Here is a 24,856-nt window from a genome sequence, read left to right on the forward strand (position 1 = left end):
AAATCATAAGGTTACCAGCCAAGCTTCCACATCACATGTACAATTTGTGACTGGTATCATGCCGATTTGCTGAAAATTAAATTGTTGTTGTAGGAATAAGGATTTGTACTGGGTGCGTTCGTTGTTGCCGCCTGGGTCGACCTCGATGTTGCGTATTTGATTTTTTTTTCCAGGACGAACGTGGGCACACAATTACCCCACGTTCGTCCTCGAACCAGGAAAAAACCCCGGACACGTCATCACGTGAGCCTTTTCGTCGTGACGTCAGTGCACCTCGGGTCAGCCCCAAGTGACCCTACCCACAGGCGGGGCTCTTGGGGCTGGCCCGAGGTGCACTGACGTCACCACGGGAAGGCTCACGTGGTGACGTGTCTGTTTTTTTTCCTGGTTCGAGGACGAACGTGGGGGTAATCGTGTGCCCACGTTCGTCCTGGAAAAATAATAAACAACGCCACATCGGGGTCGACCCTGGGAATCTAATCGAATGCACCCATTGTCATTGCGTTCCGAATAAGTTTCACCTTGACAATTATGAATATGCAACGAGTTATTGCATATTCATAACATTCATGTTAAGGAAAGCAAACTGTGCAATTTTACATTTTCTCATTTGTTGATCTTCGTTCAATTTGGATATCTAACACACAGTGGGCCCCTGTTTAGAACAACCATACAATTTGTTTCAAGAATTTTAATTTTATGTATTATATAATCACCTTCATTTGACTCGCTTTTCTCAAGTTCATCTCGGAGTTCATGGATCATAGCCAAGGAATCCTTCTTTTTGAAGAACTGAAACAAAACAAAAAACAAAGAATTTTTGGTTAAAAAATAGAAAGAAATTTTAAAGGGAAGACAATCGCTTGGTAACACCTCGTGGACAACAGCTTTCGATAAAGAATTTTGACTGTCATTTCACTTTAAAGTATTGTGGTTATGGAAAAAGATATCATTTGGAATCTCCCATTTTTTGAATCTGATGAGCGAATTTCATTTTGATTACTCCATTAAAGACACTGGACACTATTGGTAATTGTCACTTGGTGAATCTGAACATATGCATAAAATAACAAATTTTTTGCCCAATCGGTCGTCGAAGTTGCAAGACAAAAAACACCATTACGAAGTTGTGTTCTTTCAGATGCTTGATTTCGAGACCTCAAATTCTAAATCGGAGGTCATGAAATCAAATTCGCGAAAACTTACTTCTTTCTCGATAACTACATTACTTCAGAGGGAGCCATTTCTCAGAATGTTTTATATTATCAACCTCTCCTCATTACTCGTAACGAAGGAAAGTTTTATGCTAATAAATATTTTGAGTTATTACCAATAGTGTCCACTGCCTTAAGCATAGTATTCTTCCTGCAGGGACATAATTGCTCAGGATTTAAGGTGATATCTCCAAAACGCGACTGCGGAAAATGACCACATGTTAGTTTTATATAGATGGTTCCAAACACCAAACGGATACCTTTCCTTTAAAGCACGCGTATAAGATGTATACAAAAACTCGTTGCCCAAAGCTTATATTTTCATTTAAACGATTTCAAACCCATGTTGGAAAAGGACAGGCAAATATCTGAATAACTTAGATTTTTCACTTGATAGTATTACTTTTGTCTTTCTTCAATTTTCACTCTCGTCATTCCACAAATTAATTTTGGAAGAATCATCGATCAATCATTCTCTCTTGACATTCAGATTCTATTCCTTGCGGCTAGTCTCACCTCATTGACGCAATCCGGTAGCTGGTCTGGATTCTTGAAGATAAGCAACACACAGTCATACTTGTTTAAAACACGAACCTGTAAAAGTAAAAAGATAGCGGCTGGGATTAAGACTAAGTAGTCCTCTGATAAAGGTTGACTCTGAGACGCTGCCGTACCAAAACTAGCCTTTTACCAAGTCGCAGGCGTCATCGAATAAGATTAAATATAATGCACGAAAGAAGGCCAGCACGAATGGTATCATTTTGTATGCTACAATACGCCCCCCTTGTTGGGATGACGCATCCATGGGGTAAATGCAACTTGACAGAAGACTATAGATCTGAGAGAAAAGATGTTAAGTGATTAACCAAATGTAAAACATGTCAAGGTTTAGTCGTGGAAAATGCAACCAATATGAACACCACACTCTCATTGTATTTTTGTTAGTTAGAGTGCAGAAGCGTAGTATTGTAAATATTGCTGATTAGAAGGGTTAGGACCGACGTTTACAACCTCTTTCCCACAGTAGGTATGTAGCGCAGTCACAGACTCTGTGGGTGCGTTCGTTTAGCTTCCCTGGGTCGACCTCGGTGTGTGGCGGGTTTTTTCTTCCAAGACGAACGTGGGTAATTATCTGAACACGTTTACCTGGAAAAAGAAAATGCCACACACCGGGGTCGACCCGGGGAAGCTAAACGAACGCACCCTGTCTTTTCATGAAGCAATAAACAGATATTTTCGTGCCGTTATAGTACGTTCGACCTAGTTTCACCTCATCAGAATGTTTGAGCTTGAAACCAGACTTTCTGCTTCTATTCACCCATCACTCTTGATTTGCTGAGATATAGGCCTACGTACAATGAGCTATTCGAACAGCTTTATTCCACATGCTGCAACTCTATGAAACTCCTTGCCTGGTGCCAGTATCCTATCATCACAATCTAGACTGTTTTAAAGGCGTGTTACACACCAAACGAAGCACGTCAGAGACAGACGGTATTCGAACCCGGACCGGGTAGTCTGAGTTACTGAAACAGTCCCAGCAACTTAGCCCACTGTAGCCTTGACTCAAGGCTGTTGGCGTAGTGTGCCCCGGCCCGGCCCGGCCCGGCGCGGCACAATTCGGCAGTCTGCACGCTGTACATACACGAACAACGTACATGTATACAGTACATTGTACAGTAAATTGTACAGCGAGAACAGTATAGCGAAGTCGTGAGTACGGTCGTGTCTTTCTACTTTCAACCTCGCACACGTGGCTCAACCAACAGCCTTGATGGGTCTGTAACAGCTTTATCGGAATTCCGATAAAAGGGCGTGCATGATCTGGGCATGTCATTCTAAACATTGGCCAATCACAGGCGCGATTGAGAATGACGTATTACTGCTAGCAATCATGCCACGTCCGTGTGCGTGGCCGGTTGTGTAGTTCCCCATTGACTTGTGTATGGTTGTGTAGTGTCCCATTGGCTTGTGTATGGTTGTGTAGTTTCCCATTGACTTGTGTATGGTTGTGTAGTTTCCCATTGACTTGTGTATGGTTGTGTAGTTTCCCATTGACTTGTGTATGGTTGTGTAGTTTCCCATTGACTTGTGTATGGTTGTGTAGTTTCCCATTGACATGTGTATGGTTGTGTAGTTTCCCATTGACTTGTGTATGGTTGTGTAGTTTCCCATTGACTTGTGTATGGTTGTGTAGTTTCCCATTGACTTGTGTATGGTTGTGTAGTTTCCCATTGACTTGTGTATGGTTGTGTAGTTTCCCATTGACATGTGTATGGTTGTGTAGTTTCCCATTGACTTGTGTATGGTTGTGTCAATTCCCATTGACTTGTGTATGGTTGTGTAGTTTCCCATTGACTTGTGTATGGTTGTGTAGTTTCCCGTTGACTTGTGTATGGTTGTGAAGTGCCCATTGACCTGTGTATGGTTGTGTAGTTTCCCATTGACTTGTGTATGGTTGTGTAGTTTCCCATTGACTTGTGTATGGTTGTGTAGTTTCCCATTGACTTGTGTATGGTTGTGTAGTTTCCCATTGACTTGTGTATGGTTGTGTAGTTTCCCATTGACTTGTGTATGGTTGTGTAGTTTCCCATTGACATGTGTATGGTTGTGTAGTTTCCCATTGACTTGTGTATGGTTGTGTCAATTCCCATTGACTTGTGTATGGTTGTGTAGTTTCCCATTGACTTGTGTATGGTTGTGTAGTTTCCCATTGACTTGTGTATGGTTGTGAAGTGCCCATTGACCTGTGTATGGTTGTGTAGTTTCCCATTGACTTGTGTATGGTTGTGTAGTTTCCCGTTGACTTGTGTATGGTTGTGTAGTTTCCCATTGACTTGTGTGTGCGTGTGTGTACGTTGTACGCTAGCTGTATGGACATGAGTGGGAATCGCTATGATGTATAATGGGTCTGAATGCGCTGCTGGACGGTATACGGGCCAGCCACCGGTGTGAGTCGGACAAGCCTCGTTCGGTCGGTACGGTGTCGAACAACTTCGAAGAGAGGAGGGGTTCCTTGGCCCCGTTTTAATGTCTTGTGTTTCTTTATAACACGAGGACTAGCATCATCAGTACAATGTAGCTGGTAGATTTGTCCCTGAATGGGAAGCTGCTTTACTATAAGTGTAACGTTGTAGTGTGGTAGTATGGCAAGAGTTAGTTTATGAAATTGATCTTTACTTGTAGTTGTTGTTAAGCCACACGCCATCTTCTACCGTCTGGTATGTTTTCGACCAACACATAATTTATTTTCGATCCCCAACTTTGATTTACCGCGAGAAACGTAACGAATAATATGTCTAGATAAAATAAACAGCTGGGTTTCTTAGCTCATCTGGTCTGAAATGGAAAACAGTAATCTGGTCTGAAAGAGGGAAAACTGTAATGTTATTAAGTGATTGTGCTTCAAGGGGATGGGTATGCCCAACATCTAAGAATTCTAACCAAGTAGCCATTGCCGGAAACCAATGACACCTTGATACTTTTTGAACCTTTCTCAAACACATTTCACACAATGTATGGTCTAATTTTCTTCCTTCTTATTTCTAAATCTATGATTGGTGCATTAAACCTGGTTGTTTTATTTTGTTGAAAGCTTCTGCAGCTGTGCCACGATGAACTGTTGCAAATTATACACCGTACCATTGATATACAGTACACAACTTTGTTTTAGGGTAGGGATTTCTCCCTCGCGCCCGCCGCCCTTGCAATTTGTTTTTGCACAGCAGCCACAAGGCTTGTTGTTATACGTCGGAGAACACGTGCGCGTGCTTGCAGATGGTTGTGACTGACATCGCAGCGAGACTTTATAGGTCAACCAACAACCAATGAGACCGGGTTGTTAGTAAACATTAGCATAATGAGCTCCGCCCTAAATTTTGGCAGTTACAGAACCATCAAGGCGCTACTTTAGAAATACTCATGTACCGTACGTGTACCATATAGATAGTAATGTGTATGTACAGTAGGTATAGGTGTGTACATACGCTGTACACGTATGATATGCACTGTGTTATGTATGGGGGTGCGCTGGTGGAATTCAGTGATTGGGACTGGGATTTTGCGGGTCGCGGCTGGCTGTAGCGCCTTGATCAAGGCTAAGCCCACTGCGCCAGGTACTCAATCACGGGTCTTTCCACGGCAGCTTGACTATGGTGGCCCTGAAGGGACCCCTGCAGTGAACAGTCGTATCATCCAATGCGTTTTGTACAGAGAGGCACACTATGGGTGCGTTCGTTTAGCTTCCCTGGGTCGACCCAGTGCCCTGCTTGTGGAGTGGGTCACTTAGGGGTGACCTGAGGTGCATGCCGTCACAACGAGAGGGCGAGTGTGATCGTTCGATTAGCTCTTGTCAGGGGCTCACCCGAGATGTGAGCACTGCGGGGTCGACCCAGGGAAGCTTATCGAACGCACCCTATAATGGCTCTGTAAAGTGTATGTTTTCGGTTAGTCAAAGGCAAACTTTTTCCAAATAAGCTAAATTTGAGTCATCTAGGACTAACAAAAAATCTGTTTTTAAGGAAAACCAATGCTGTTGTACTAAGAGTTATTCCAGCCATTAAAGAGGAACGTCAACTCATCTACCTTCAGTTCCCTAGTCATTTTCAGATTTTATAACTGTCCTCCTTGTAGAGCCAAATTGGCTTTAAAAAAATTTAAAATTGTTCACCGTGCTACTGAAAATAGTTATATCTGACTGTCGACACTACACCCCAGTTCTTATTTATGATACAGTAATATAAACCTAATTAATATTAACGATGACGTCACCCTACGCCGGTTTAACCTGAACTTTGTACTGTATGGATGTATCTTCCAATCATGACACTGGCCCCACGATGGTGGTTTGCGTATACAGTTTCTCAGGCTAATTAAACTAAAGTACAGCCACTTGATTGAGCTTCATTAACCTATAATATCATTTAGTACTATACGTGACTCAACTTCACCAAGGGACCTTATTCGTGCGTACACCACATAGCTCAGTTCATGGTTCCTTTTTTAGCATCGATGACGCACATAAGAAACTTTACAAAATAACATCACAAATTAACATCAGTTTGCATTTGCGGTGTTCAAAAGTGTCTCGCATTTCTCTTTCATTACCACAGCTTTTCAAACCAAACAGATTTTCCTTCGATATATTATGTTAATTTCTATCAAGATTTAGCTTTTAATTAACAAACAAGAAACAAACCCAAAGCACCAGTAGAATATGCTTTTACTTGGAACAATGATGGTATAATGCATTCTAAATTGTAGCCATCAGTAATATGTCACCACTTCAACATCAGGGCGAGCTGTCAATTCTTTCCCTGAACACTGGTCATTCAGTTTCTCTCAGCCTCTTATTGTTTCACTCAACCAAAGTTTCTTTGGCATTTGGTGACCCATTCCGTCCAAATAGAAAATAAAGGTCGCGAGTTTCCACTTCCAATCTCAAATCTCTTCCCATGAAATGTGAAAAATGGACATCGCGCGAATGCAGTAGTTGGCAAAATGAAGCATTGATTGAGGTATTTCTGAAGGGAAAAAAAAACAACCTGATTACTATTGCGTAAGAATTCAACGTTTCGATCATTTCTTATGACCATCTTCAGGAGAAAAGATGGACCCTCTGATGATGTTTGCTTTGCGAGTGTACTGTGAATGGGTCACATCATACGCCATGTTCATTATATATTATGTCCAAATAGAAAATAAAGGTTGCGAGTTTCCACTTCCAATCTCGAAAAATGAAAACCCCGTCAGTCCCGTTGTACCTCATTTCCATGCAGCCAAAAGTCACAGAAGTATCCAAAACTTGGAAACGTGTGGCGATTTATCTCTCGGTATTGTGTAAACCTTGGTAATTTTTTTAGCCGTGTTGGTATGTTTTTCTACTTTTTAACTCAAACACACACACGAAGGACTATAACAGGCTTCAAATATTCTACTTTTAAATCAAAACACACATAACAGGCTTCAAATGCAAAATAGCCTGATGCATTTCTCATAAATGAACCAGTTCCATGATATTGCACGAAATGGAACACGACGAAGGGGTGCGTATCAACATTTGAAGGTTGCAATGGGTGCGTTCGTTTAGCTTCCCTGGGTGTACCCCGCGGTGCTCACTCGGGTGAGCCCCTGACAAGAGCTACAATCGAACGACCACACTCGCCCTCTCGTGGTGACGTCATGCACCTCGGGTCACTCCCACTCTTCAGGCTGAGCCCCTGGAATGACGTCAAAGCTATTCGAACGCACCGGGGCAGGGATTATGTTTAGAGCAGGTTAAATTAGCCTGAACATCTGACGTCACACTTCGAGGCTCGTGATTAACACCAGAGACCGGCATCAAAAACTGGAGCGTGGTTTAACCTTTGACCTCAGTCATGTTACATAGAGATACGCAGTCAAATTCTATTGTGGACTTGAGAGCAGTGTACTGTTTGACCATAACTATTGGGTGCGCGTTTATCCAATATTATTGTATCCAATGGAATCACTGGATCTGAGAAGCTGGGACCTGACTTTAAAGACGGGGCCCAGTCTAGGAGCAGGTCTGCCTCAAGCCTGAACATCTAAGTCACACTTCGAGGCTCGTGAATTAAACCAGAGATCTGCGTTTGAGCCCACGACCTCGCATCGTTTTCACATGATTTTCAATGGTTTTGGAGATTCGCAGTCAATAGTGATGTACATCTTGTGTATTTAAAGCCAAGCACCTGTCCTTGCGGTTGCGGATAAACAAAGGGGACCAGTCTTGTCGGGCTCTTCCAAAACCTCGGCTTAGGCCCGTCTTCGGGGTCAGGGCTTCAGACTCTGGAAACTACAACACGACGTATCACTGCTCCAAACTGTCTTGTCCAGACCGGGAGCCAAAGTCGGAGCCGAGGTTTGGAAAAGGCCTAAAGCTATGACGTCAGCCACACGCCCCTTAATTTCTGAATCAGCCATACTGCGATGAACCCGGGTTACAATTTCACCAGGCCCCTATATATGTGCATGTATCGATCCTTAGACAGATAGCGGTGAACAAGCTCATTTTTAGTCCGGGTAGCGCTTCTTATTCTTAATCTAATTATTCATCGTGCTGAGGAAGATACATCGCCTTTCCAGATCCGCAGATTAAAGGCTCCGGACACCATATAGGTTTTACACAAAAATGTTTTAAGCATAAAACACTTTACTCGTTAACAAGCAGTGGAGAGCTTTGAATTGTATAAAAGATCGTGAGAAACGGTTCCCTCTGAGGTAGTAGTTTTTGAGAAAGGGGTAATTTCTAACTCAAATATTACAGGCCCAAAGCCTTTTATTTGGACTCCTAAAAGCACACACTTGGGCAACAAAAGTGTGTTTTTTTCTTCATTGAACTATCGCAAATTCGATGGCCAATAGCTATATAATTTTCGCAGGTTTGCTGTTGTTATTTTAAAGGAACACGTTGCCTTGGATCGGTCGAGTTGGTCTTTGAAAAGCGTCCTGTAACCGTTTGTTGTAAAATGTATATGGTTAGAAAGATATTGTAAAAGTAGAATACAATGATCTACACAAATATGCCTCGAAATTGCGTGGTTTTCTTTTTACCCTGTCGACTAACACGGTCGGCCATTTATAGGAGTCATAAATGACCGACCGTGATAGTTCGCGACGTAAAAGGACAACCGTGCAATTTCGATTGATACTTGTGTGGATCATTATATTCAACTTTTACAACATCTTTCTAACCATTATGCATCATAACAAACGGTTTCAAACGCTTTTAATAGACCAACTCGTCCGATCCAAGGCAACGTGTTCCTTTAAGTTGAGAGACACCAAGTGAGAATTCTGCTTTCTTGACAACTACCAAAGGTGTCCAGTGCCTTTAATCTTATCTCATCATGGAAGATACATCGCCTTTCCAGATCCACAGATTAATATTATTCATAATTTTGAAACGAAATGTTGGGGACTTCCGGCTTGAGGCGGCGTTCTTGACGATCGTGAAAACCATCATCCAGCATCAAATCGCGTCTTCGGTTTCAATCTCAAAATTGAAAGAACCTTGGGGAGAATTTTTTCTTAGGGTAAGGAATCGGGATGGGTTTTTTCCCCCGTCCTTGGAGACATCATCGAGTATAAAAACGGTATTATTCCAAGATAGCACTTGTCCTTGTAAACAACCACGTACATTCAAAATCCACAAGCAGCAAACATACAGATTTCCTACTTATAAAACAGCTTGATGAAATACGATTCTCATCTTCTTCATTATGTTACTGTGTTTGGTGCTTTTACTCCAGGGTCGTTTTTCTTAAAGCGTGGTTTCGAATCTAGCTGAAGCTACCTCAGCCGCTTTGGGGCTGTTTGTTCTGGTTTACAGGTTTTCAAACTATAGACAGAGGCAAACAAGTGTTTTTTGGTAATTGGAAGATCAAGAAGCTTCTTAAGCACGAAAATAGCTTATTTTGCCTATTTTACACATTTGTACTGACAAAAATATCATGCCATATACATTGCTTGTGACTAGTATTTAGCTGTTGTTTGCTTAGCATAGTGGAGTCTTGGTTGGTAATCTGATTTTACTTAGCAGTGATTTTTTTGCTTAGGCAAAATTTTGTGCTTAAGCAGCTCCTTGAAATTGGGCCCTGTATAGACAATGAACCCTTCCCATGAAATGTGAAAAATGGATATCGCGCGTGCTTAAGTTGGCAAAATGAAGCGTTGTAGGATTGAGGTATTTCTGAAGGAAAAAAACCCTGATTACTATTGCGTAAGAATTCAACGTTTCGATCAAGCTTTTCTGACCGTCTTCAGGTAAAAAGATTGACCCTCTGATGATGTATGCTTTGCGAGTGTACTGTGAATGGGTCACATTAATACGCCATGTTCATAACAACCCAATAATTCAATCCGCACAGCAGGAGCAATAATTGCATCAGCCTGAATATTATTTATAATTACCGTAACAAATAAAACATCTGTCTCTATCTCAGTCCACAATGCGCCGAGGAATGAATAGGCATAAGATTAAAGACACTGGACACTATAGGTAGTTGTCAAAGACCAGTCTTCTCACTTCGTATATCTGCACATATGCATAAAATAACAAACCTGTCAAAATTTGAGCTCATTTGGTCGTCGAAGTTGCAAGATAATAATGAAAGAAAAAACACCCTTGTCACACGAAGTTGTTTTCTTTCAGATGCTTGAGTTCGAGACATCAAAATCTAATTCTGAGGTCTCGAAACCAAACTCGTGGAAAATTACTTCTTTCTCGAAAACTACATTACTTCAGAGGGAGCGGTTTCTCACAATGTTTTAATCAACAACAGCTCTCCCTTACTCGTTACCAAGTAAGTTTTATGCTAAATATTATTTTGAGTAATTACCAATAGTGTCCACTGCCTTTAACCTGTTTGCTATGCCTACAGTGGAGAGAGACCCAATAATCAATGTGTGTGTGTGTGTGTGTGTGTGGGGGGGGGGGGGGGCATTACGTGCCTCTGGTCATGTAGCGTCTTCAAGCCTAGGTCAATAAGGATGCTTCTCGAAACTGTATGACTACAGACCACAAGGAACTCCATTGGTGGCTTTACACAAAGCTTTCAATTTTAACAAATTGAATTGCAAATGGACTTTAAACATGTTGACTTTCAAACTATGAAAACATTATTAAGAAACGTTGTGTTTATCATGTTACGGTAAGTGCACTGTACACCACTTCCATTGGCCGCCATCTTTGATGAAACGTGTACGCGTGAAAGGCTATCATTGGCTGAGAATATAGTGTACAGCGCGTCGGCTTACACGCTTGCACTAGTCCATTGTTTTACATCAAAGATGGTGGTCAATGACGTCATGGGCACTCCATCAATACAAACATATCGCTTCTTGGAACTGAATGAATACAGATCACGAGGAACTCCCTCGATAGTTTTACTCAAAGCTTTCAATTTAATAAATTGTATTGCAAATGGACTTTCAACATGTTGATTTTCACACTATGGCAACATTATTATATGACACGATGTATTTATCATTTAACTGTAAGTGCACTATAGCTATCCTGCATATGACGCCATAAGCCCCAAAACAGTCCCTCGCTGCTGAGGTCAATGAACAGGGCCCAATTTCATAGAGCTGCTTAACGGCCGATTGTTTGCTTACTGCGCGATTTACATTTCAACAGCACTGCTAACCGTTAGCTGACGAAAAGGCAAGCCTTTCTGCACGAAAATGAATGACGTCGCAATGCAAATCCATGGTGAACACGCAAGATGGCCGCCCAATTGTCTTGCTGATCTGTAAAGAACGTTTACACCGTAGCAATTTGTCTGCTACAGTAAGCACGAACGATTGCTTACCGTAATAAGCAGCTCTACATGAAAGTGGGCCCAGCTATCATTGGCTGAGGAGAGACGTGGTTGTGATTACACGCGTGGACGTTAGCATTGCTTGAACATCGAAGATGGCGACCATGCAATGCTTGGGTTCCAATCAAAGATCGTAGGCCTTTAGCGCCGTTGGCCATTTAATACTTAGTTGGATCTTTGCCATGTTCAGAGCCCAGCTAGAAAACTTGACATGTTAAAATGTTTCGGGAAATGGTTTTATCTGTATTGATGTTTTGAAATGAAGTATACATGCGTTGTGTACGCTGATACGACGTTGAAATGCGCGTTAACTTTTGCGAAATGTGCGCTGAGAATAAAGTTGCCCGTTCAAAACTCGCTTTACATTCGTAATTGCCAGTATGAATGAAAGTGGGTGATCTATTTATCCACAGTTAATTTGAATAATAAATCATAAAAATGACTCGGCCAAGCTTATGTTGAAACGTGGATTGTTATGCATATAATTAAACCATGGGCATTTTAATAGGATGCCGGTTTGTGACGCGTCTGATGCAAGATGGCCTCAGTTTTTGCAAATATTGATTTGAATGTTTGCATTGCCAATAAGATGGCTGCACTCTAAACAAACTATCGTCTTGTTGACCAGAAGGTTTTCTCCTGTCATTATGACAATGAAATTTCTTGCCACATGACTTGTTATTACTCTCTCATGGTGACAAGATCCTTGTCATTATCTGGTCACAAGGTTGTCATAATGACTATTGTCATTATCTTGTCAAATTCTTGCATTGGTATTGTCACGGTGACCCTGTGAACTTGTCATTGATTGTAAAAACGTTTCAGATACAAAGTTGTGGTTTGGTTGAACTTTACAGTTTGGCCCAATTTTACGGCACTGGCTTTCACACCGTGGAGTTCCTCGCGTGGTGGTATCACCTCTCTCTAACTTTGCTAATCCTGTTAAAGTGCACAATTTCTGCTATGGACACTCTCTTGTTAAACCACTACATTCAATGATATATGGAATTTGAGGCATTGAATGGTGAGGTATCAATATATATTTGGTTTGCGGTAACACCATGTACGGAGCTCTGGAAGTGCCATCCGACATGTTGAGATACTGACATAATTATCTCCGGATGACGACATCCTGAACGAAAAGAAGTCGACATACCGAGATATTTATGTCATGATCTCAACATGTCGGATGGCACTTCCAGAGCTCCGTAACCATGTGTATTTGTCAGTTAGATTTTGTTCTATCGAGAACTGTCTTTATTTTCTACTATATACCTACCGCCTTATCAATAGATTTTCAGAATTCAGTGACTTCTCAGTTCTGATAAGAACTGTCCTGCTTTTTAGCTACTAACTGGGCGGAAGGTGGCGAATCGGTCATCGTCAGGAGACGATGTTATAAACCATGTAACTATCATGTGCCTCTTAAAGTTTTTATTAGCTTGATAAATTAATGACAAACGGCCAATTCAACGTTCGATAAAAAATATTACAGCAATCTAAAAAGAGGATATTAAACATCCCATGCTATTGAACCTTTCAATCAAGCAATTATTTTTTGTTAATAATGACGGAGGAGCACGTGGGAAGCAGAATGGCGCTATCATACGTTATTTAATAATAAAGTTAATTACTAGCGTGGAAAAGATCCACTTAAGACAAAACGAGGTTTAATTAATTCGAACAATTCCTTTCCCCTATACATGTATATCGTAGTACAAAGTAGACTTATAAACGGACGAGCATATAGACTCTAATTGATTTGCAGTGTACGATGGCTGAATAGATCTTAGTATTGATGACGTCAGAGTTTGTTGCATAAGAATTGGGAACCTTTGTGTGTCAATACGACTGTTGGAAATACAGTACCCAGTTACAACACTTATAAGCAATGCAGACAAACCGTGACGTCATCAGTGGGGTCAAGTGCTGTCAATGGGTGCGTTCGTTTAGCTTCCCTGGGTCGACCCCGGTGTGTGTCGGTTTTTTTTTTCTAGGACGAACGTGGGTAATTATTTGCACACGTTCGTCCTAGAAAAAAAAACCGCCACACACCGGGGTCGACCCAGGGAAGCTTAACGAACGCACCCATTGCTAGTGCACATAACACAGCCTTTATAACCATTTTAAATGTATTAATATGGCACATTAATGGGCCAGGGCCGCCCACGAGCCCAAAGCAATGGTTTCGAAATGGGTCACATATTTTCTGACAACATTATCCGTAAAAAGGTGAATTTAAAATGTAATCATTGCCAATCGTCAAAATGGCTTCTCGGAACCGGACTAGTTGCTACGACAACCACTCTGCAATCCTCCATTATAGCATACTTCATCACATTGCATGATTTGTGCATCCCTTCCTTTCCATCATTGTCAATACCAAACAATAGAACAGTATCGCCCAAAAGGTAGTCTTAAATTGTTTCTTTTAAGTGCTTTACAATTCGCGGAGTTTAGAAATTAATCAAAAGTAATAGGAAGTTCAAATTTACATAATGACATTCTACGAACCGGACTATACACTAAAATGCATTGCATCATCAAACCTGACAGATCGATGGTGACAAAAATTCAGGCAACCGTGCACGAGTGATTCATGCATGTCTCTTTCCTTTTTAGCCCGCCAAAATCCATACCCAAATTACGCGGCAAGAGTAATTGTCAACAAATTGACCTCTTTTTACCAAAACCCGCGTTTATTCACACGTCTCGTTCTCGGACTTTGGATCGAAGGCAGTGACAAAGAAAATCGTTACAGTCCACTTACCTCGTCGCTAGGCAACGCATCGGCATCATCACTGGTAGTCGGAAGTGCCCCTATTTAAAAAAAAAAGATGGAAAATGAGTATGAATATTTGATGTGGTTATATTGGAAAACGGTCACAGAGTATGCATGATTTAACATTACTCTGACGTGGCGTGTGACGGGGTATCAATTACGATTCTTTTCTTGTGGCATAGTCAACATTGGAGGTTCAAAAACGATTTGCTCACTGTGGCGAAACTAAGTTAAATTATGCTTGGCAAGAACATTCATTGTCAACATTAATCCAATTAATTAAATTTACGATACGCGGTTGGTAGAGCTGACAACAGAAGAACTGTCACCTGTTTTTCGAGAAATGTTTCAATGGTCACTTGATGCTCACCACATTCCCAAACTATGGAAATCATCAAATGTTGTCCCCATTCCAAAAATAACCAAACCTTCAGCCTGGAATGATTATCGGCCAGTAGCTCTTACCGCCATTGTAATGAAATGTTTTGAGAGCATTGTGAAAGAACTTCTCCTGACACATACCAAGATCTTTGCCGATCCTTGCCAATTTGCATACTGTACAAAGCGGGGGTGGATGACGCTGTAATAACACTATTACACAATATCCAGTGTCATCTTGATCAACCTAAAACTTACGTTAGAACACTATTTTTTGATTTCTCATCTGCCTTCAATACACTACAACCGCATAAGTTGGTTCAGCAGCTACAGAACATGCACGTCAATCCACACTTGTGCCTGTGGATCAGTGACTTCATGAGAGCTAGACCCCAACGTGTAAAGATCAGAACTTCTTTCTCTGACTTGATCTTCACAAATACTGGAGCGCCACAGGGTTGTGTACTACCACCAGTCCTCTTTACTTTGTACACCAGTGACTTTAATATAGTCTCTTGTTAAGTACGCCGATGACACTTCCTTGACTGGTCTGATCCTCAAAAACAATGAGACTAATTATAGGCTTGAAATAGAGCGCTTTGTCCAGTGGTGTGATGACAACTTTCTCACTTTGAATATAACCAAAACCAAAGAACTTGTTTTTGATTTTCGTAAGATCCGTCAAGGTATTCATCCGGTTTGTATAAAGAATGACGAAGTCGAAATTGTCAGTGAATATAAATATCTTGGAACAATTATAGATAACAAACTGGATTGGAACAAAAATACTCAAAAAATGTGTGCCAAGGCAAATCAGAGGCTTTATTTTCTAAGGAAATTACGATCTTTCAATGTCCGTGATTCGATTTTACACCTATTTTACCAGAGTATTATTCAGTCAGTCATTACTTTTAGCTGTATTGTTTGGTATAATAATCTAACTGTGAAAAATCAGAAGAAAATTTATCGTATCACCAAGGTTGCCAGCAAGATAATAGGGTTCGAAGTAAAACCCATGAGAGAAATCCTAGACAAGCAGTATGTAAATAAACTGAAAGTTATAACCCAGGACCCAACTCACTCACTTCACTCATCCATTCACATTCTCCCATCAGGAAGGTACCGTTCTGTCTCTACTCGCACAAACCGGTTCAGACTATCATTTTTACCCAGTGCTATTCATCTTTTTAACTCACTTTTTATAAGGTAACTTAGTAGTAGCTGTTGTTTTCCATTTTAATCAGTGATGGTGAGTTTTTGATAACGTTTCTCTCTTTGTAAAACTTGAACTAGCCTATTTGTTGCTTATATTAATTTTTGTAATTAATTCTGTGTTTTTAAAATGTAATGTTTGTTTGTTTTTCTATAAGTATCAAATTTGAATCTTTTAGTGCACACATGGAAAGCAATTTTCACTTTTTACTTGTAATCTGTGATGAAATAAATAATTTGAATTGAATTGAATTGAATTGAACAATATAGTCTCCGACATGCAGTGTTCATGATTTGAGTGATCAACCATGATACATGAAATAACGATCCCGTGGTTATTCATGGTGTCGAGTCAAGAGAGAAAAGTGAAGAAAACACAAACCATGCAAAATGTTTGGCATGAAACACACTGTTCTTAATTTGGGCTGAAACAGTTTAAAGTTGTTTAGTTTAACATAGCAGGCGTTGGAGGGACGACATCACAGAGTTTGGAACCGTCACAATGATGCGACGTGCACAGGAAATATCAAGATGGGACAATGATTGAGAGGCCTTCCTCCTGCAGTGGAGCGACATAGGCTGAATAGATAGTTTAACATAAGTTTTTTAGTTTAAACAACAACAACCTGATAAAAAATCATTGCGGTGGTTAGATACCGCCGAAACTCCGGAGCAAATAATGTCCACCCAGGAAGAAAAATCTCTGTAAATATAGAATCCGAGACGCGGTTATGCGGTAATGCTTCTTATATTCAAACTCTGTGGTGTAAAAAGTGGTATGTTTTAACAATAACCGTAGTACTTCGAGTTGTTATTGCCCCTGAGCTAAGCCTTGCACAAGGCAGTCGCATTATTCGCTCCGAAAAGACGCCGCTGTAAACCCACCCGTATACCCTGTGCATGGTGTGTGCGATCATACCGCATGACCCACCCGTATACACACTGTCACATCGTACGAAAACTGTTCACACAAGTCATCGCACTCGTACCACTAACCGCTGACGGCCTCCGCATGCGGATAGTGTACAGGGGGCATCGTATCGTCCTATGTTACGCGCAGTGAATATGGGTGGGTTTTTATACAGCGGCGGTCTTTTTTTCGGAGTGAATAATTCGACTGCCTTGAGCAAGGCTACCTTGAGCTAAGCAAATGTTGCAGCTTTACAATAATTGGCCCCTACTAGTGGGTCCCATTATGACGTGGCTTAAGCACGTTGGTCACTTCCTCGCATCCATTGTCTTCTATTAAAAACAACAAAAGAAGCTATTTATAATTGGCTGAATAATAAAAACGCCTCTGCAATGGAGCGGAAATTACTCGGTTGTAATTACTTACTGATTAAGAGTAGTGTTTCATTTTGTTTTCTCTAATTAGTTTTCACCTGCGCTCAATTATGGCAAAGGACATGTTAAGTCAGGTATTTCCAAGTTTCAAAAAAATGAACCAGCCAGGTTTCAAAGCGGCAGCCAACAGGAGTTCATCACGAAGGGATACAACTCTATTTCTTCTTCAAATATCAAGTAATAAAAAACAAGGGACATTTTTTTTCAACCAGTCAATTTCCCTCACTATTCATAAAAATTTTCTTTTTACATAATGACATTTATAAAATGTACGATACCATTATTAGAAACTGTCATCAGAAGGCCTGTAAACCTAATGCATGTTTTCCTTAAAAACAAAATTAAATCGATTATAGGTTTAGAAAGTAGTTTTTTATTATAGGTTTTCTCGGTCAAATTCGGCAAATGAGCAGTCAATTTAATTTTCATGCGTTCGAATTGAAGCTGTTTTGCTTTTCCAGTTGTTACTGCGTTTCAAATTCAGAATTCGGCCATTCAATTTCGTTGTGGGTCGAGTCAAATTCCTTAAAGGAACACGTTGCCTTGGATCGGACGAGTTGGTCAAAAAAAAGCGTTTGTAACCGTTTTTTATATACTGCATATGGTTGGAAAGGGTTTTAAAAGTAGAATACAATGATCCACACAAGTTTGCCTCGAAATTGCGTGGTTTTCCTTCTACTGTGCGAACTAACACGGTCGGCCATTTATGGGAGTCAAAATTTTGACCCCCATAAATGGCGGACGTGTTAGTCGACGAGGTAAAAAGAAAACCACGCAATTTTGAGGCATGTTTGTGTGGATCATTGTATTCTACTTTTACAACATCTTTCTACCCATATGCATTTTATAAAAAACGGTTACAAACGCTTTTCAAAGACCAACTCGACCGATTCAAGGCAATGTGTTCCTTTAAGCACTCTGCTCAATTTAGCGTAGCGTCATGCTTTTTCGTGACACACACGCCTCAAGAAGCGTCTGCGAATTTGAATGCTGCTTTGATGAATTGTTAAATTGAATGATTATTTTGTTAATTCGAATGACGCAACATTACATTTGACTAATCCCAAAACGAAATCGAATGACCCTTTTGAGTAACATTCGATTTTGCGCGAAATAAAATAGCTTGGTGGTTAAATTGGCTGCTCTTTTTCCGAAATTGACCGAAAAACCTATATAATGATTCATTTAAAACCATACATTTGGATTTAGCAAGTTCAGAAGTTACGTTGTTTTCTTTGATATAGCACCATTATAAATTTTCGCACAAACACAGCCGTAAAACATTATACCATATTCATTAAACAAACTAATAAGACTGTATCATTTTCGAAGGAGATGTTGGTAATAATTCACAAATTGATGTAGGCGTTCAGGTAGCAATTTAAATGTTTGAGAGCGATAGCTATTTTTTTAAATCTGATTTATACGTCTACGTTATTATCAATGTGACAATCTTTTATGTGACGAAAGCAATCGAAGTATTACCCAAGAGTCATTTGTGATATTTAACACCATAAATTTAGTTTGTGTCAGTAGAGCCATGCACATTACACGGCAAGTCCTGAACACTTTGGACAGTATCAGAAACGGGGGCAGACGTTGGCAATTATCATTAAAAGCATTTATCATCTCAACCAAATTAATGATCATTACCAACCAGACAAACCATGAAATTAGGCTGTAAATTTCAAATCATGCGCGTATAAACCGAACAGGGAGAAGTGCATCGGAGCGTAACATGACGGTGTTGCCTCTGAAGACCTCAGTGAAGCATTTGTTTTACCCCAAGTAAAAAACAAGTGACGAAGCCAAGACTGAGAGTAAATTAGACTGGAATATATTATGTGTAGTTTTCTAGAGGAAATTGAAGGCTCAACAATAGTGACCGCAGAATGGCCCAAAAAACTACATTTAGCCATTCACAATGTATGAATACTCCATTGGTTGCTTGGTTTGGGAATTTGTTTTCAGACACAACAGTAAAGTGGTCACCATCTTCAAACACGTCTGTTAAATCTATTTTCTTGGATGGCAAATCCGAACATTTCCATTTCGGCATTGATAAATTAACGATTGATTGAATGATTGATTGCTTAATTAATTAGTCAATCAATCGATCAATTGATTGACTGGTATAATGCATACACCGAAAAGAACAATTGGGCACCTGTTGTCTACTGACGTGCATGTCGGAAATAGACGTCCATGTTTGCCAAATTGTTACAAGAGTTCCGTATTTTTTGCTTGGTGACAAACTGCAAGTTTGCCCGGCTTACAAAGTACATTCTACACATCAACTACTCTATTGTAAATTTCAATGACGCCTTAAGCGTGACTGTTTAATTTACTTTCGAATTATGATTTTCACAATTTACCCGTCTTCAAAATTCGATCTTGGTCTCTGCACGTCGCTACAACCCTGGATGGTATACACACCACTCAATAAGAAAGTGCAATTACCTCGGTGTATATATACACTGCATTCATCTTGAAGGTGTTTTCATCTGCATTTTAATCAGGAGTACTTTAATTTAACGCGAAAATTGAAATCCAATTCGCCTAATCCCACAAAGTTTGTTTACCTTAAGCCGACCACAAACTGCACAGCATGGTCAAATCTCATTACGTTCTTATATAGACAGACTTATTTTGAATGCATTTATACAGATGCAGTGCTAAGGTTTATATATATATACGTCTGGAAGTACACGGTATTGGACGTCTTCAGTCGTGTTCGCAAGAAGTTCGATGCTGCAACCAATATGATGTGCAAATCTCATGGTACAAAGACTATGTACGGTTCAAACTAAGACGACATCAGTGAAATAAATAGTTTTTAAAGGCAGTGGACACTATTGGCAATTACTCAAAATAATTATTAGCATAAAACCTTACTTTGGTAATGAGTAATGGGGAGAGGTTGATAGTAAAAAACATTGTGAGAAACGGCTCCCTCTGAAGTGACGTAGTTTTCGAGAAATAAGTAATTTTCCACGAATTTGATTTCGAGACCTTAGATTTAGAATTTGAGGTCAAAGGTCAGCACGCTGCTCTTGATAAATTTGTACAGGGTATATCCTGCACAAAATATTAAGAGACATGAGATAACAGCATGCTTTCAAACCCTTTGAATCTGGCCGACAACCATTTACCAAGCGTCCTCACACCCCTTGCCACCATCTGGACCGGTTTCCCAGGGTTGTTTATCAATCATAATTGCTATAAGCAAAGTGTGATGCCACGATACAAATCACCATGGTGATGGTGGCACGCTTGTCTTGTGCGTAAAGCGCTCGTCTCTCACCAAGGTGACACCGGTTCGATTCCCGGCCACGACCATTATGTGAGTTGAGTTGTGCGTTGGTTCTCTGCTGTTCCACGAGGGTTTCCCAGGCTATCCAGTTTTCTCCCCTCGGGAAAAATCAAACTCTTTCGATCTTGGCTGTGCTCCGTGGGTTGATGTGGCTGGCAGCTGAAGGCACCCTTGCATGCCTGCTTCTCAAACACGTTGTAGTCGCGTCCTTCGCAATATTTAGCTCTATATGATGACTAGCCCCCAAATTATCATTAGTTTTTTTGGGGGAATCGAGCCAGTGACTGGAAGAACCCTGCAAATTCAGCTCAGACATAATAGGCCCTAAACATTCATGGAAACATTTCCATATATGAGTATTCAGTTTTGATACCTTTTGTAGATCAAGTGTTTGACCGTGATGTATGAATTCCAACTCACTGTGAATGAAGCTAGTAATATAATCTTTATGTAGAAGTTTCAGCTGTATATTAGTCGTCAAGTTTTAGAGAAAAAGTTCAAAAATCACAGAGCAATATTTTCAGGAGATTCGCGTTTACCACTCCAGTATTGGTAAATACGTTGTTCCGCTAAAATAATTTTCTCCGGGGACGAAAAATAGTTTCGTTACAATGTTTTACTAATTTTCTCATAAACTACAGCACTTCAGCGAGTACCATTTTAAGGGAAGCTTTCTACCACCTTGTCTTTCAACCATGTAAGTTTAATGTCAAGCTGTGATATTGTGTTTCGTGTCGTACAAAGCGTATCCAAATGAATAATCCCTGTATTCGAAGTGCCACTTTTCGGCAAGCTAGGTAGGACATCTAGTTCAATCTACCACCGGACTTCACACTTATGCTGTTCACACCAAGGGATATATATCCAGGTGCCAGACTAAGTACTTTACTATGGCCAGCTTAAGTTGCTTGGAAAATGGCTTTCGGTTCACGCATCAGTGGGTAATACGGAAACATTTTCGTAAGTAATCGCAACTTGGGGGCAAACCGGGAATATTTTAATTTACGGAAATATTTCTTGAAGTATTTGCAACTTGGGAGACCTTTTACAACGTCATCGGAAATATATTCCTTAATGTGATGGTCTCTCAGAGCCAAATACTGACAAAAGTGTCGATTTATGAAATTGTTTGACTTGCTGTTCAACTTCCTTTGTCATCTTCAAAGAATGTTTCTACCTACATGTCTTTGTCTTCAATAAACAAATCAATGTTATAAGGGTCTACGTGCGCTTTCCCTCCCCAGACCTACCATCATTAGGGGCGGATCCAGAGATTTACTTTGCTAAGGGGGTGGGGGTTGAGAAAGAGAGAGAGGTGGTAAAGCGGTGGGGATGGGGGGGGGGGGGGGTGCTAGACATCCACTGATCCAGCGGCCCCGTCTCTGTTGACAGAGAAAAGGAGTGCAGGGCAATTTGCGAAAGCCGGTATCCTTCTCTCTCGTTCGCCTCGGAGTAAAGAAAACAGTTTGAGATCTAAGCGATATAATAGTGCATCAATCGAATGTAATCTATTTCGAATAGAGGCAGTCTATTAAAGATAAAAAGAGATAGCTCTTAAGGCAGTTGGACGGTTGGAGGACGAAGATGTGAACAGTGGTCATGACAACTTGACAAGACGGAAGTGAAGATGTTTGCAGAAGATGAGTGTGGTTTTAGGAGGAGATGACTAGGAGGCAATGACAGGATTATGGGAATGAGCAATAGCAATTGGCCTTTATCACTCGCTGTAACCATCTCGGTCATGTTTTCTGTTTTCATAACAGTAATGAACGCTAACATTCATTGAGCAAACATGGCACCAGACTATTATTTCTTCCAGCCTCAGTTTGGTTTCAATGAGTTGGAATGGAGTAAAATCAAGATGGCAACACCATGTAAAAGGTATCAAGGCAAGAAGATAGGTCCTGGCGTTAGAGCAAACTAGTCGAAACGTTGAGACCAATTAATAACTCACTCCGCGGTGGTGAAGTTTTTAAAGTCCACTCGATCCACTAAAGCTATCAATAAAGCAGTAGGCCTATAGTTCCGGTCGATGTTCTACCTTCCGCCCAGGTAAGCAGGGCAGTTCTTTTCAGACCTGGGAAGTCTCCCGAATTCCAAAAATCTACTCCGCGGTATAGCAGAATGTGAGGGAAGACAAGTTCTCAACCTTGACCCAAACACCTGATCATCAAGTGTATAGGCTAAAGTGATGTTGGCTTAAATGACTTCTTCAAAAGCACTTAGCCAACTCAACGACGTAGCCGATTCAAATAGATACACAAAATGCATCTGTTTATAAGCGAGCCGTTGTTTAAAGAGACAATGCAACAATAGCATTAGCTTTTACACACAATTATCTGTAATAGCATAACCACAAAAGGAATTATCTATAATTACCAACGCCAATTAACTATGCTATTATAAAATGACAAAAGCGAAAATGATATGTTTATTTTCAGAACCCACAACTGACTTTTTATCTTCACATGCAGATGTGTGTTTTCTGAAAGCATTTTCTCACTGCAGATTCGTTTACTTTTGCCTCCCTTTAACTTTGCACATAAGTAGCTTTCAACATTGCAATTTGTAGTAACTAAAAACCCATAACTTTAAAGGCACGGTATACCTTTGGCTTTTGGCAATCGGTTGTTTTAACTTTATATAAAGGAAGATAGACAAAAGAACTAACCTGTGAACATTAATGTAATAATGTACATTTCATTTTAAAAGGTGGTTGCGTTTTTGCGATATCGCTAAAAATCCGGAGTTATTAATTACGTGCACGCACGAAGAATATATTTAATAATTGGAATACACAATCTGAGTAACGTTGTGTCAGTAAAGCTTCTTGGATTCAAATTTGGGGGAGTAAAAACTGATAGTCTCCTGACGATGACTAGAGCAAGCTAGTCGAAACGTTGAGACCAATTCAGAACTGACTCCGCGGCAGTACAGTTAATTACGATCCTATAAGCTACAGTAGTAGTCCAGTCTATTTTCTATACCATCCGCCCTGGTAATAGTTAAAAAGCAGGACAGTTCTTTTCAGAACTGAGAAGTCTCCCGAACCTTCGATTATCTACTCCGCGGCAGTAGAATAAAGAAAGACAGTTCTCTAAGAACAAACTCTACCTGGCAAGTAGATACACACATGGTGTTACCGCAAACCAAATATACATTGATACCTCACCATGCAATGCCTCAAATCCTATATAAAAACTGATAGATTTTAACATAACCACTCTACTTCAAAGTGAAATGTTTCTCAATAATATGCTTTATACTATCGAAAGCTGTTTTAGGCTTCTAACCTAAAGTTTGTTTTGCCAAGGGTGATTACTCTGGAGTTGATTTAAAAAAAATCCTTTTCTGTGCTATATCCATTTTAAACATGATATTACATAATTATATAATATTTGTATCGTTGGCAGGCCCTGCTTAACGTGTATTCCAATTGTATGTATGTCTAAAGATTTAAAATAAAATAAATAAATAAATACATATATCCAAACGTAAACCTTCCCTTTAAGCCACCGTTAGCAGTGACACTTTGCAGCGCGGATACTAAACGAAAATTACCGTTTTGGTTGCGGGGCTTTTTGGCACAAATTTTCCTGCGTCTGTTTGTTCAATCCGAGCTCGATTTTCCCCGAAACGGTGCCTTGGAACAAAGTTTAGTTTGTTATAATCATCTCGTCCGTTGCGATTAGCCATGATTGAACAATCTGTATTGCTCCTAGCAAAACCATCAACCACTTTCAGTACCGTTTTCTTCTGTGCCTGCTGACCATGCTGTTTTTACATATTATCATCCATGCTACATTTAACCATTGCTTCGTCCTGTGGATGGGACGTAAAGCCGTTGCTCCCGTGTAATGTGTAACGCATGTAAAACAACCCAGTACACTTAAAGCCATTGGACCCTTTCGGTACAGAAAAAAAAGTTCACAGGTTTACAAATAACTTAGGCCTACAGGGTTTACAGAATGTAGAGGTGAAAGACTTCCCTTGAAACATTATTCCATGAAATGCTTTACTTTTTGAGAAAACAGTAAAACAATATCAATTCTCGATATGGCGAGAATTACGGATTTATTTTAAACACAATATGTCATGACACGGCGAAACGCGCGGATACAAGGGTGGGTTTCCCGTTATTTTCTCCCGACTCCGATGTCCGATTAAGCGCCGTAGCACCTTGTAAACCATTATAAGGTGCTACATAATCGGGTATCAGAATTCATCACTACAACCTATATCTTTCTGAGAGTTTGTGTATACTCAGCGC

The 24,856-nt window shown here is 40.3% G+C and overlaps 1 protein-coding gene across 1 annotated transcript in view; it reads right to left on the minus strand.

The window, feature by feature from the left end:
- LOC139937623 (uncharacterized) overlaps positions 1-24,856 on the minus strand; it is a 46,588-nt gene that overhangs the window by 16,783 nt on the left and 4,949 nt on the right. Inside the window, exons 2-4 of the mRNA XM_071932860.1 lie at positions 14,328-14,377; positions 1,731-1,808; positions 717-792 (exon numbers count right to left, since the gene is read on the minus strand). Coding sequence (XP_071788961.1) covers positions 717-792; positions 1,731-1,808; positions 14,328-14,377 — 204 coding nt within the window. The remainder of the gene's footprint in view (positions 1-716; positions 793-1,730; positions 1,809-14,327; positions 14,378-24,856) is intronic.

Source organism: Asterias amurensis, chromosome 5 (assembly GCF_032118995.1).
Source record: "Asterias amurensis chromosome 5, ASM3211899v1".
NCBI classification, from domain to species: domain Eukaryota; kingdom Metazoa; phylum Echinodermata; class Asteroidea; order Forcipulatida; family Asteriidae; genus Asterias; species Asterias amurensis.